At 49.4% G+C, this 13,821-nt stretch overlaps 1 protein-coding gene across 10 annotated transcripts in view; it reads left to right on the top strand.

The window, feature by feature from the left end:
- KLHL3 (kelch like family member 3) overlaps positions 1-13,821 on the top strand; it is a 279,538-nt gene that overhangs the window by 257,210 nt on the left and 8,507 nt on the right. For 9 of the 10 annotated variants that reach the window (XM_035014193.1, XM_035014194.1, XM_035014192.1 and 6 more), the window contains 6 exons: positions 1,112-1,229; positions 1,637-1,834; positions 3,542-3,643; positions 6,725-6,853; positions 10,844-10,984; positions 12,965-13,764. In XM_035014193.1, coding sequence (XP_034870084.1) covers positions 1,112-1,229; positions 1,637-1,834; positions 3,542-3,643; positions 6,725-6,853; positions 10,844-10,984; positions 12,965-13,218 — 942 coding nt within the window. In that variant the 3' untranslated portion in view covers positions 13,219-13,764. Of the gene's footprint in view, positions 1-1,111; positions 1,230-1,636; positions 1,835-3,541; positions 3,644-6,724; positions 6,854-10,843; positions 10,985-12,964; positions 13,765-13,821 lie in introns of those variants that run through there. The other variant, XM_035014190.1, reaches the window with a different exon arrangement.

The raw sequence follows: 13,821 nt of genomic DNA, 5'->3' as shown, positions 1-13,821 counted from the left end.
AAACATAGGAGTAAATAATACAAGCTACAGGTAATGAGAACATCCTGAGACTCCTACTGATGGGCTGCCTGTGATTTCCACCCCTTTCTTGCCACAGAAGAAGGCATCTTGGAATGCCAGTGAGCGTGATGTCCTAATGGGGGCGGCCATGAATTTGCACAAGTTTATTAAAATGTGTACACTATTGTTAACTTGGCTACTTTATTTTTTATTGATGAATAACGTGTGACAAAAATCTTGGCAACAGGGATACCACAGTTAAATGCTGTGGTTCTGTTACTATAGCTGGACCAGTGGCTTTCATTCTTTCTTTCTTTCTTTTCTGATGATACCCTACAGTAAGAAATACGTTTTAATTGTTATCCAGGAGAGACCTACATGACCTTAGGCAATTTACTTATGTTCTCTGAGCTTTAACTTCCTCATCTGTCAATATGGATAATATCTCCCTCATGGGGTTTTGGTGACACGTAAATGACAACACATTTCACATGCTGACTGGCACTGGTAGCAACTACCATACTTGTGGGAACAGTATTGTTAGCACTGTTTTTCAGAGCATCATCAGTTATATACATTTCTGTGGTCACTACCCCAAAGCAGTCTTTCACAATTTTGCCCCAGACTACAATGAGTAAGTGTTCCCTGTAGTCTGTGTATTCAGAAATATTTTTGAGGTAGTTTTCTCCTCAAAATGCATCCAAGTTCTGCACTCTATTCCAAAATAGATTCAAGTTTTGACACATATTTTGGAATATTTTGTTTTGATACAAAATTTCATCCCCCCGGCCCAAATCCTTGAGGGCAGTGAGATTGTAGAGCAGGCCCTGAGTGGCTACACGTACTACCAGCATAGCCTTGAGCATAGGTATTTGGGAAGTATAGACCTTATGATGGTGTTTCTGTGGCAAGATGTCCTTGTTAGACTTTTCTTGAATCGTCCTGTTTGTTGGTGATTCGGGGTAGCATCTCCATGTATGTAACTCTGTAAACTGGCATGTCAGGTCACTCATGGACCCTGGGCAGTTGGCATGTGCAAGGACCAGGGATTGATCACACATGCATCCATTAGCTGGGGAGACCCAGCTAATGTCTGTTTGTTTTTCTGGAGGTCATGATTGTGGTTGGTGGCCAGGCCCCCAAGGCGATCCGCAGCGTGGAATGCTATGATTTCGAAGAGGACCGGTGGGACCAGATTGCCGAGCTTCCCTCCAGGAGATGCAGAGCAGGTGAGCAGCACCATCTGTCATTTTGCAGCCTGCCTTTCCCCAGCTTGTCTCTGCTTACTGCCGGAAACCCTCCCCTGCTCCTTGTGTCCACAAACATCTATGCATTTACAGCCTCTCCTCCTCTTCCTTCTCCACTTGCCCGATTTCTGGCTGCCCCTTCTGGGGTCGGTTCCTTTGTGCTTAGGGACTTCATGCTAGGACAAGTATTTGCTTGAATCAAACAACATTGGAAAAGCATATATGAATAGAAATCCAGTGAGCCCCATGAACACTTCCAGTTCTGTGAAGTTGGAGATCACTGTGGTGAATTATTCATGGGACTGCCTGGCTCCCCTGTTGTCACATCGTCACCGCATGAGTGATCGGCCGCCTGAGATGACCTCCATGCCTTGGTTTCCTGTGTGCAGGTGTGGTGTTCATGGCTGGTCACGTGTATGCTGTGGGCGGGTTTAATGGCTCACTGCGAGTGCGAACCGTGGATGTATATGACGGTGTGAAGGACCAGTGGACATCCATCGCCAGCATGCAGGAGCGCCGGAGCACTCTGGGCGCAGCCGTACTCAATGACCTGCTCTACGCTGTGGGGGGCTTTGATGGCAGTACTGGTAGGTCTGCGATGTGGTCCCCACTCCTCCCAGCCTGGGACATGCCCTCAGTGCAACCCTGGTTGCTCAGCCAGTTCTTGGGCCAACCTTCTGTCCATCCATAGCTCCTTCCTCAACAGCATACTCATCCTGCCTCATCTCCTACCTTGCTTGCCAGAGCCAGGCCTTCCTATACACAAGATATGTAACTGCCCACATGCTATCATTTCTAGGACTCTAGGAAGGATCCTGCGCTCAGAAGAGGTCCTTTTCTCCTTTCTATTATATGGGAACCCATTTTTTCGAAAGACAGGACTTAGAAAGAGAGCATGCTCAGCTGCAGGGCATCTCAGGACTGTCCGAAGCCTCTGCTGGATGGACAAGAGAGCTGGGGTTCAGCCATGGGAGAGACCTGGCTCGGGCCCTGCCATCTTTTTTTTTTTTTTAAAGATTTTATTTATTTATTTGAGAGAGAATGAGATAGAGAGCATGAGAGGGGGGAGGGTCAGAGAGAGAGGCAGACTCCCCGCTGAGCAGCGAGCCCGACGTGGGACTCGATCCCGGGACTCCAGGATCATGACCTGAGCCGAAGGCAGTCGCTTAACCAACTGAGCCACCCAGGCGCCCGGGCCCTGCCATCTTTGTCCATTGCCTTTTTACTGCCCCAAGAAGCTTTGCCTGGCTGTGTCACTGCGGGAGCGTCCCCTTGCTCCTGGCTTCTGTGTCACTTCAGAGTTCAAATCAGAAACTACGAATAGATGTGGACTTGGAGAGATTATCTCATCTCTCCTATGCCTCCAGGTGAAAGTCTCTGTAGACAGTAACTCTGTTACTGAAATGCCCCCAGGGATGTGGAAAACAATATTTTTTACTTCCCTGAATTTTCATTTGTGTCTTTACCACTTGGTAACCTTTCCCAGTCTTCTCTTTGCCTCATTCATAAAATTCCAGGGTCTGCAGTTCCTCCAGGGGCTGCCTGTAGTGGGTAGGACCTGAGTAATAAAGAGAAAAAAAGGGAGTGGAGCGTTGTTTCTTTTAGAAATTGCTCTCAGCTGCAAGTAGAAAACCTCACCAAACTGTGGCTGAAACAATTGAGAGGTAACTGTTTTACCCATGAAACAAGGAGTCTGGAAGTTGGCAGTTGCTCACTTCATCCCCTTGCTCAAGAATATTGGGGCCAAGCTCTTTAAACGTCCCTTGGCTGTATCCTCCTGATCATAAGATGGCTGTTACAGCTCCAGCCAGCACACTGGTATTCCAGGTAGCAGCAAGCAGGTTGGTGTTGCACCTATATCAGAAAAACAAAGACTATTTCAGAAATGCCCATGAGACTTCTGCTTGGGCTTCATTGACTGGGTCACCCCTAGGGAGTCTGGGAAGGTAAGTGTTGAGATTTCTAGCTTCTAATGTAGAGGAAGAGAAGGGAAAAGAAGGTGTTCGGTGAGGCAACCTCCTATTTTCCCTCCATTCTGTAGGTGTAACAGTTTACATTTGCAGGGCAGTTCTGTTGTACCCCCGTGTCCTCTCATGACCCGCCCTGAGTCAGGCCTCGGTGGACCTCTCAGGTACTCACTGTAGATGTGCCTCAGGGAGGTGCCCCAGACCCCATGGCAAGGGAGAGGTGGTGCTGAGCCTCACAAGTGGGCTTCTCACCCTCTCCCAGCCTCACTTGGGCACACTGGGTGAGGCCTGGCACCGTAGAATCCTCATGAGTCTCTTGTCTCCCAGGCCTAGCGTCCGTGGAAGCCTACAGCTACAAGACCAACGAGTGGTTCTTCGTGGCCCCGATGAACACGCGGCGGAGCAGCGTGGGTGTGGGTGTCGTGGAGGGTAAGGAACGGCAGGGGGCAGCCGCCCATCTGTGCCCCAGCCCATGGGTCTTGTCCTAGTGCCCTGGCTCTGTTCCTCCCATCACGGCTCTGAGTCAGGTACCAGCATCCTGACAGAATCGGTGAGGAAGGTTGAGGTGCAGAGAAGTGCAGCTACTGGCTCGAGGCTAGCGGGTGGCCCGCCGTGTTGGGAAGAGTCAGAGGAGCCTAAGGGGGAACACTGGCCTGTCCCTTTGGCTACTTGTCACCAGTTTTGTCACAGGTTGAGGAATCTAGAGTTAACATATAACCTGGGAGTATAATGGGGTGGGGGTCAGAGTTCATTTTGTTTAATTTTGTCCTCCTGTTCCTCTGTTGACCATTAACACATGAACAGAGCCTTGAGTGAGGTGGACATTTCTTCCCAGGTCTGATTACTGTCACTGCAGGACAGGTGGGTGGGAGAGTCCTGCTCTCGTCAGGAAGAGTGTGTGGGTGAGGCGGGTGGGAGGGATGAGGTCTGGGGCCCAGTTAGACAGGGCTCTGTAGTTTATAAAGGACTCTTTTATATACAAATTTTTTTCCCTAAACCTTTTGAAGGAGATAGGCAGGGCTTAGATTTTCTCCATTCTGCAGATGGGGACGTGGAGTGCCAGAGGGACACGTGCTGTGCCCATTAGTCAATAGCACAGCCAGTCCTTAACCCCGGGTCTTCTGACTCCCAACTCAGGGCTTTTTCCATTATGCTACACTCTTTCAGACCATTAGCAAATGCTAATAGGGAGTTTTATAAATACGTGTGAATTCAGTGTATTAAAGCATAGAGTATGAGTTAAGACAAAAATGTTATCCTTTGTAGGACAACACTGATTCATTAGCCTGTCCTGAAAGGGAATTTAGCTGGAATATCTGTGCATTTAGACTTCTATGCAGACATTCTCTTTCTCTCATGTGCGCCCCCAAGAACACACGTACTTGCTTTGGGGAGAGTGTAACGTGCAGCGATTAGACATTGACAGAAATATTCTTTTCTCTCCCTGCTTTTCTTGGTTTGTACCAGTATTACATAAATTTCCATTTAAAAGTACGTATCATCCTAACATACTAAATAAGTCATCTTGGGGAGTGCAAGGGTTTTGTCCTCCTATCAAGATAAATTGTTTGTTTTTTTTTTGCAATCTCATCCTCCTGGTGGAACAGAAATTGATTTGTCTGCCAAATATAAGTGCTTTGTCTAGCCACCTTCCCATTTCCCCCACCTTGTTCCTCAGCCAGGAATATCAAACAATAGAGTAGGGGTTAAAAATAGCAAGTCCCTGTTAATAGACTCAAGGAGAAACCTTGAGTGGGTATTTTTGCAGCTGACGCAAGGTTGAGATGGTTGGTGGGGGTTCGAGAAGTTGCCTCCATGGTAGTGCTTTGAAATACTCCCCTTGACAAGGGCTCCTGGGAGCACGTTCTGTGTGTGGGAGGAATGCTGTCTTGTAGAGTGCCTGTTGCCACAGAGGGCAGCCTGGCAATGTGTTGATCTTGTGCACCCTGACTTTGAAGTCCTTTGGCTGTGGGTCACCCTGGGGCAGCAGAGGGTCCTCCTCCCAGTGCTTAGGAGAATGTTTCAGGAGGATCTCATGGGGCCTCTGCTTGCCTGTGGCCTTGTAGTTTTGGCTCTCCACTTTGTCACAGTACTCTCCTTCTCCCTGTCTCCTTCCATGGCTGCCTGGTCTGAATGACTCTGGGGTTGCCCTCGGGAGATTCTCATCTCCTCTACACCCCAGGCCTTCCTCCTCCCTGAGTGACTTAGGCTTTGGCGAGTGGTGGGCAGCTGGGTGGGTAGGTGGTTGTGTCCTGGCCAGCGCACGTCGCAGGAGCACCCTGGACCCTGGAAGAGCTTCTGGATCAGGCATTTTTCTTCTGGCTTAGATGAGGGCAGAACTGGGGAGGAGGTGTCCCTTTCTTTTAGAAGCTCCACTGGAGAGGACTCTGGGGCAGAAAACAAAACCAGCCTCAATGACAGAGGAAGAAATAATTTTACATTTGATACGTCAATAGTCGTGATGGTCCAGCACAGTTTTGAGCCTCTTTCTAACTTAAAAGAATTGCAGACTTCCAAATAATAGTTGTGCTTTCGTTATCTCTCCCTTAGTAAAGCACATAGTGACAAAAAAACCTCTTTTAGTTAGTAACTCTATTAAGTGGATTTGCACTGGGCGGTGTTCATTTGGTCTACAGCTAGTGTTTAAGATCTTTGTTATAACTCACTTGTTCCCCATCGGTCTGTGGCCCACAGGTGAGGTAGGACTTCCCCTGCCACACACACACACACACACACACACACACACACACACACACACACACACACACACACACACAGAGGCACTCGGTGGAGGGGGAGGGTAGAGAGAGGGAGAGGAAGGGAGGGAGGGATGGGGGAGGGAGCGAGAGGAGACCCTCCATATTTGAATCTCTGCTCTGGGAGCGCTCTCATGCCAATTTCCTGCCCCTTGTCCAGCCTCATACCCAGCTCCAGGCAGAAGTGATGCTTCTGGGTAGCAGCTTACAGTATTTTTATTTAAAAAATGGGTGGTGGTGTTTCAGGGATCTTGTGCATGGCTCCAAGCCATCCACATGCCCCACTTGCTGGCATTGTGGACACAGCACACGACTGATGGTGAAGACAGGGATTGAGTTCTCACCGAAGAATATTTTCCCATACTTGTTTTGGTCTGCTCTTGTGAGCCTTTAGCCAGAAAGTCAGCCTGCCTGCCTGTAGCTGGGGCCCTCTAGCTTTTCCTGTCTTCGTCGCCTTATTCTGGAGAAGTTCTCATGTAGTGCGCTGGCAAGAGTAGGCTGAGCCCCAGAGAAGCCAGGCCGTAGCTTTGCATGAATATTTAGGGTGCTGATTTAGAAGGATGCTCAGTACTGCTTCAGGGAGCCTCATGGCTTACGAGGAAGCAGAAGGCAGGTATGTGAAGAATGCCTAGTCTGGTTTGTGGTTCCTCTGGAGGAAAGGGACCCTGAACCTCTGATGGAGTCGAAGGTGCCCCCCGCGAGTTAAAGATGGAGTTTCAGCCGGCACCACCCTCAGCCACTGCGTCTGTTCCAGGGAAGCTGTATGCTGTCGGGGGTTATGATGGGGCTTCCCGCCAGTGCCTGAGCACCGTGGAGCAGTACAACCCGGCAACCAATGAGTGGACGTACGTGGCAGACATGAGCACCCGCCGCAGTGGTGCAGGTACGGGGGGAGCCTCAGGGCGCGCGGGCTGTGTCTGATCTGCTCTCAGGTGGGCCTGGAGACCAGCAGGTGCACATTCTACCTTATTTTACCTTCTTTCCTTTTAATGTCTGTGATCCCACTGGCACCTTCGTAGCTCAACACGAGCCCCTCCCAGGGGATATTCTCTTCGCCGTCATCCCTTCCATTTCCATGGAGACATCTGCATCCCTGGAAAGTGAAGGCTCACTATGTGCCATGTGCTGTCCCAATAAGCACCTTCTGTACTTGAATTTATTTAATCCTCACCACTGCCCTAAGAGGTAGACACAACATTAATTCCACTCAACAGAAAGTAAGTTGATTAGGGGGCGAGTAATTTGCCCAAGGTCATATAACTGGTAGTTCATCTCCAAACTCAGCTTCATCTCCAAAGTTAGCATTTTTGGCCTCTAAATTATTACAGCCTCATTCTTAGGCGGTAGTAGGGTGAGCACGGCTGTCCCAGTCTTGGCGGATGAAATTAAAGCCTGCCTGTCTGGGGTCTCTGTCTTGGGGGTTGAAAGCCAAGCTGTCGGTGTTCCTGTTTGGAGATAAACTTCTCTCTCTCTGCCTGCCCTCCCCCCGACCCCCGTGCCCTCTTCCGCACATGGAAAGGGAAGGCATTCACAGTGTGGCTCACTTCTGAATCCTGTGGGAAGACCAGGGGCCGTGTGCTCCTTGGGGATTTTCCAGGAAGTGGAACAACAGCCCCCATCATCTTAGAGGCCCAAAGAAAGGGTCTGAGAGGACAGACAGAGGCATTGGACACTGGACACTGGGCCCTGGCTCTCCGTTCTCATTCTTTTGGGGGGTGGTGAGTGTTGACCAGCCTGGGCCTGGTGGGAAGGTTGTGTGACTCCCACGAAGGGAAGCTGCGTTTGGGAGTTTTCATCCACAATGCTCTTCCTTTCTCTTTTGTGTTTTTTAAAATTGAGGTGTAACTGACATACAACACTATATTAGTTTCAGGTCTACCACATTATTACTTGGTATTTGTATATATTATGAAATGATCACCACATACATGAACATCAGTTACCACACATAGCCGCAAAATTTTTTTTCCTTGTAATGAGAACTTTTAAGATCTACTTTCTTAGCAACTTTTCAAATGTGAAATGCAGTATTATTAACTGTAGTTGCCATTTGGTATAGGACATCCCCATGACTTTTTATTTTATAACTGCAAGTTTGTACCTTTTGACCACCTTCACCCTTTTGGCCCACCCTCTAGTTCCCTGCCCTTGGCTACCATCAGTCTGTTCTCTATACTGTGAGCTTTGATTTTTTTTTTTTTTTAAGACTCCGCATATACGTGGAGATCATCTGATATTTTCTCTGTCTGACTTATTTTACTTAGTATAATGCCTTCAAGGTCTTTCTTTTATATATGTATTTTTTTCTTCTTTGTATTTTTGAAGATTGAATTGTGATCTCACTTTATAGTACCGAATACACGACCACTTCTTCAGCATTCCTTAAAAATCATGCTGTTTTAATATTATTCAAAAACCTTTGTGTGCTCACTAGTTAGAAAAGAAAAAGAAAGGTGTATGGTCCCATTTAAGAAGCATTTGTGTTTGGAATGCTATTTTTAGTGGGCTTGTTTCTGCTGATTCTGACCAGTTGGCCTTTCCTGAAAAGAACATGGAGCAAATGCCTGAAGTCAGGACACCTCTGCTTCAGTGCTGGGTCTGCTCGAACTTGCCTTGTGACCGTGAGCCTGTCCCTTCGCCCATTCTGGCTTCTGATTCCTCAAATGTGAAATGAGTGGGTGGTAGTAGGAGTTCCTTCGGGGCCAGTGCAGTTCACACATCTCGTGGCTCCTCTCCCTTCACAGAGCTCTTTCAGTAATTGTGGTTTATGGAGTCTTGGTAGAGTTGTCTTTGTACCTCCTAGGAATCCTCTGTGACTTGAGGTGTGAGAGCAAGTTCAAAGCTCAAGGATGCAGGAACAGTTCGGGAGGAGTGGGGCAGCCCCGAGATGGGGGCTGCTTCTAGGGACGTCTCCAGCAGAAAGGGTGGAGGGGCAGCCCCGTGTGGAGCTACTAGGAGACCTGCCTCAGCTGCCCTAGCTCTGCCTCTGGAGGCCAACCGCTGTCTCGGACAGGCTTCCCAGGGGTTGTTGCTGTGTGGAATTCACCTGAGCTGCTCTTACCTTTACCTGGGCTAGCGGCCCTCGACGGTGGCATCTCTCCTGCCCGTGTCCCTGGGTGAACTCAATTTAGGGGATGCTCTCTCTCCCAGAGGCGGACTCTTTACTCACCTTACTGTCAGAGCCCTGGCATCAGGCTCCCAGGTCAGCTTTCGTTTCGTGCTTTGTGTCCCTGAGATTTGGGAAAGCCGCGCCTCTGGAGTGCAGAACCCACATACTTGTGATGGTGGGTGTTCTCTGGTGGCTGAAGACTCAAGGACTCTGGCCTCTGGCTGCCTCTGGCCCTTTGAAGTGCCAGGAGCCCCTGTGGCTCAGGGTCCAGGAAACGTCTGTGTGAACATTTGTGGAAGAGGCTACAGAAGGGCAAGGGGGACCCCGAGGGCCTGAAACGCTGCTTGCTTCTTCAGTAGGGCGTGAGCCATGCTAGCAGATGGTGGTGGTGGGGGGGGGTAAAGAGTCCATCTCTGGGACCCAGGCTGAGCTAGATCCTGCTGAGCGTGCAGGAGGGGCCATGAGGCTGCTTTGGAACATGCTGAATTGTTGAGCCCAGGTCTGCTAGCTATCCGTTGTTGATACAACACCACCATCTGCTGTTAGTTTCAGGCAACTGTGAGGAACCGCTAGCACGCCAGCATAATTGCTCGATGGCATTCTACATACTGCGTCATTCAAACAATAAACCCAGTACCGTCAGGCCCAGGAAAACAGATGAGACAAGCCAGGCAGGGGCCTTGTCCACGGGAAGCTTATATCCTAGAAACCGAGCGGTCGGGTCTGACGCCTGGCTGCACATCCCCAAATCACCTGAGGTCCTTGTTCTGATTCCCAGCCAGGGTCTCTGGGAGTGAGGCTCTGGAATCTCTCCTTTCAAAGTCTCCCCATCCGATTGAGATGCAGCCTGTGGTGGGGTGGAGTAGTCCGTGGTCCCCTGGAGCTATCCATGCAGTCCAGCTCCCTCGCTTTGCAGAGTGGAGAACTGAGGCCCACAAAGGGCAAGTTAGAGACACAGATCCAGACCCCACGTGTCCTGGCCACCAGGTCTGTTGCTCTTTCGGGGGTCCTGTGCCACCCTCCTTCCTGCTGGCTTTGATTCCTGTGACTTGCATGAAAGGATTTTAAAAGGTAATTCTAAATCCTGTCGGTGATGCCATTCTAGGAGTTGGCTCAGGCCTCTCAACATCAGGAGTGATGGAAGGCCTCCCTCCCCAGCAAGCTGAGAGGAGAGCGCGGGGCAGAAAGAACGGGTTCTGCCTCCCGGGCAGGGCGGTCTGCGTGGTCGGTTGCACGGCTCATTTCCACTTTGCACCTTTCTACACAACCACTGTGATAGAAGGCTGCAGAATACGAGTAGTACGGCGTGGCAGAAAAACTCGGCCACACAGACAGCCCAAAGGGAGGCCAACTTTGACCCTCTGGAAATAACTGCTCCTGAAGTTTTAGAGGGTGTCTTTCAGTCTTTCTTTTTTTTCTGTTTTCTTTGCATATGAACTCTCTCTCCCCCGTTTCATACCCACATACATACACACATATATGTTACGTGCGTACGTATAGTTATGTTTCTTTAAATAGCCACGGGGTGATTTTTGCTTTATCTGTAGGGGATTCTCAGGTTGACAGGCTTAGGAGGCGGGCAGGGCGTCATTCTATGTGTTTTACAGCTGAGGCTCCTGAGGTCCCGGGGCGGGGTGGGGGGAAGAAACCAGCACTCCCCAGGCTGCCCTGCTGCTGACAGCTGCCCAGGACCAGACGCCAGGACTCCTGGCTTCTGGTCGTGGTTGCCGGCCTGAGGCTGCGATGCTGTGCTCTGCTTTTCAGGAGTCGGGGTGCTCAGTGGCCAGCTGTATGCCACGGGCGGGCACGACGGGCCCCTGGTGAGGAAGAGTGTTGAAGTTTACGATCCCGGAACAAACACCTGGAAGCAGGTGGCAGACATGAATATGTGCCGGCGAAACGCAGGTAGTGCGACCGCTCTGTCCTTCTGCCCTTGTGGGGTGTGGGTGCAAACACCAGCTGTAAGAGAAAGGGGAAGGGGAGACACTCCCAGAACCTGGGCCCGAACTTGTACCCCGAAGGGGAGTATCCTTTTGCCAGGTAAGTGCTGGGCTAGCAGAGGGGAGAGCTGGGGAACACGAACGCTAGCCGAGGGGTCCCCCGCTTAGATGCAGGGGGCTGATGACTTTCACAGTACACGCGTGGACACAGACCCAAATAGCCCTCTGATTGCCCCCCAAGACCCCGGCCTACTGGCTCTGTTGGGTAGCTAAGCACAGGGCTGTGTGGACCTGGCCAGTGACACTTGGTTCTGTGTTTTCTTTGCCAGTACCTGACTCTGAGAACCTCTCGCTTCCCACCTGAAACCCATCTCCTTCCTCTTGGGGGTCACCAGGGCCCTAATTCCCTCTCCAGTGGGAGCACTTCCCATATTCCTCGCTTTGTGCCTCCTGTCTCTCTGTCCCTCTCTCTTTTCCTTGCTGTGGGAATGATTTATCTTAGAGTGTTTAGATTTTTATTCCGGCAGCCTGACATCCCTATTAAACTCTTTGCTTTAACAACTTTGCCCTATGGATCGTGTCCTCTGTTGGTATATCTTGTTTTATGCCTCTTTGCTCTAGGAATGTGTTGGCTTAGCTTAGCTTCCCAGGCTGGAAAGACAAACAGGTGACTTTCAGGCGCATTTATTTCCTTTATACTCAAATTACCTGTTTGCTAAACTCATTTGTAGCTCACATGTTGAAAGTGTAAACAGAGGGGAGTTTATTAATTTGCCCACTGCCTGAGCCTGCTGTGATATAACTTGGCATTTGGCCTTAAGCCCCATGAGCAAGGGATTACAGAACTCCCAAGACAGCTAGTGTATCAAGAATCCAAGAATTAAGTTTAGATGTAAATGTGTATATATGTACACATTCACATAGAGATAGTTCTGTTTTTTCATAGCAAAAGTGGAATCCTACTTAATGCTGTTTTATAACCTGCTTTTCTAATCCACTTTACAATCTTTCATGACTATCTTTTTATAACAAGAAATAGATTTACATGATATTTATATCACAATTTAAATATCTACTATTGGACATTATTTCCATTTTTTTGATCAGTAATACTGTTTTTGTTATTGTAAATGGTCCTAGGGCTAATCAGTGCACACATCTCAAATTATTTCTTTGTAAGTCCAGGAGTGAAATTTTTGAGCCCGAGGGAGCATATTTGCTTTCTGTACCATCCAGGAAAGTGGTACCTTTTATCCTCTCACCAGTATTTGAGATTATCTTCATCAGTACTTAGAATTACTGTTTCTTGAACATCATTAACCCCTTCATGTAATTTTAAAAGAAGACATAGTGTATTAGACTATGGCCTTGCAAAATAGCATTTTCCTACCCCTGGCTTCCTGCAGCATGAGACTTTGCCCTCAAACCAGCTCTCCGTGAGATCAGTGGGAGGAATGCCTTGTAAACTGCGTCTGGGTTTAGATCTAAGTCACATGGAGGCATCACAGATATAACCATTAGCCACACAGTATGGATGTAACAGCCTTTATCAGGGCAAACTTACAAGCAGGAGTAGCATGTGTGAGATTCCCTGAGCATAGCTCAGTCTGCGCATGGGAGGTCTGCAGGCTCCAGTAGAGAGGGGCCCATACCGATAACGCTCTAGGTATTTATAGGGTCAGGGGCCAGGAATGTCCATGGGAGCATGTAGCAGTGAGAGCTCCTTGGTCAGAGAAGGGACCTTCTTAGAAAGGGGGGGTTCTTGGGCCCCACGGGTTGTTGTTGGCATGCTCTCCCACTGAGCAAAGTCAGACCTAGGAGCCGGTTCATTGGGCTGCCTTGAAGGGGAGGAGGAGCGCCTCCAGGGCCATCCACGTTTGTTTCCGGTCCTTTCCGCCCCCTTCGGGGCTCCTGTGTAATGTCTCCTGTGGCCTCCACTTCCCAGGAGTCTGTGCAGTGAATGGGCTCCTGTATGTGGTTGGAGGGGATGATGGATCCTGCAACTTGGCTTCGGTGGAGTACTACAATCCTGTCACCGACAAATGGATGCTGCTACCGACCAACATGAGCACGGGGCGGAGCTACGCAGGTCAGTGTACTGCACCCCGACTGCACCTTCACCCCCACCCCACCTCTGCACAGGTGGAGGTAAGTTTGCTTAACTTGGGGCTAAGTGCCTCCTCCAGGGATGGCGGATAATTGTCATGTGTCACCAATCTGTCATTTGTACCCACGACAGGTACCCCTAATGAGCACGGGTTTCCCCAGCGAGCCTGAATGTAGGCCCAGAATTCTTTTTAACACCTGTGTTCCCGGGAGCCACTTCCAACTGCTCTCATTTGTCCTAAGAGGTTTTAGAATTTCATTGCCATTTCTGGGCTCCTACGTAGACTAAGATACAGTTCTTGCTTTCCAGAGATTTAATGGGAAAGATAAGATCTGTCTACATGAAGTAGGACATGCAAGGCAATACACACATAACTTCTCAATAGAATGTGTTGTGCTGTCCGTATTTTAAGGCATGACAGGTGAGAACTTCCTGGAGGAAATGAGGCTTGATCAACTCTGAAGGTGGGAGCTGCCCTTTGCCAGGGGTTCCCTCCCTGTGCCGAAGGGCGGTGTGTTAGGTGCAATGTACCCATTAGCTGTCATCCTTTCAAGAACCCTCTGGGTGAGTGGGACTGTGTCCTTCATTTTGCAGGTGATGAAACTGAGGTTTGGAGAGTCAAAGTCACCTGCCCAGGACCACATGGCTAAAAAATGGCAAAGTCAGAATTCAGACTCAGGTCTGACTCCTGAGCC

Source organism: Mirounga leonina, unplaced genomic scaffold (genome assembly GCF_011800145.1).
Source record: "Mirounga leonina isolate KUSES-001 unplaced genomic scaffold, KU_Mleo_1.0 Mir_168, whole genome shotgun sequence".
NCBI classification, from domain to species: Eukaryota; Metazoa; Chordata; class Mammalia; order Carnivora; family Phocidae; genus Mirounga; species Mirounga leonina.
This window is presented reverse-complemented; position numbering and strand designations above follow the sequence as displayed.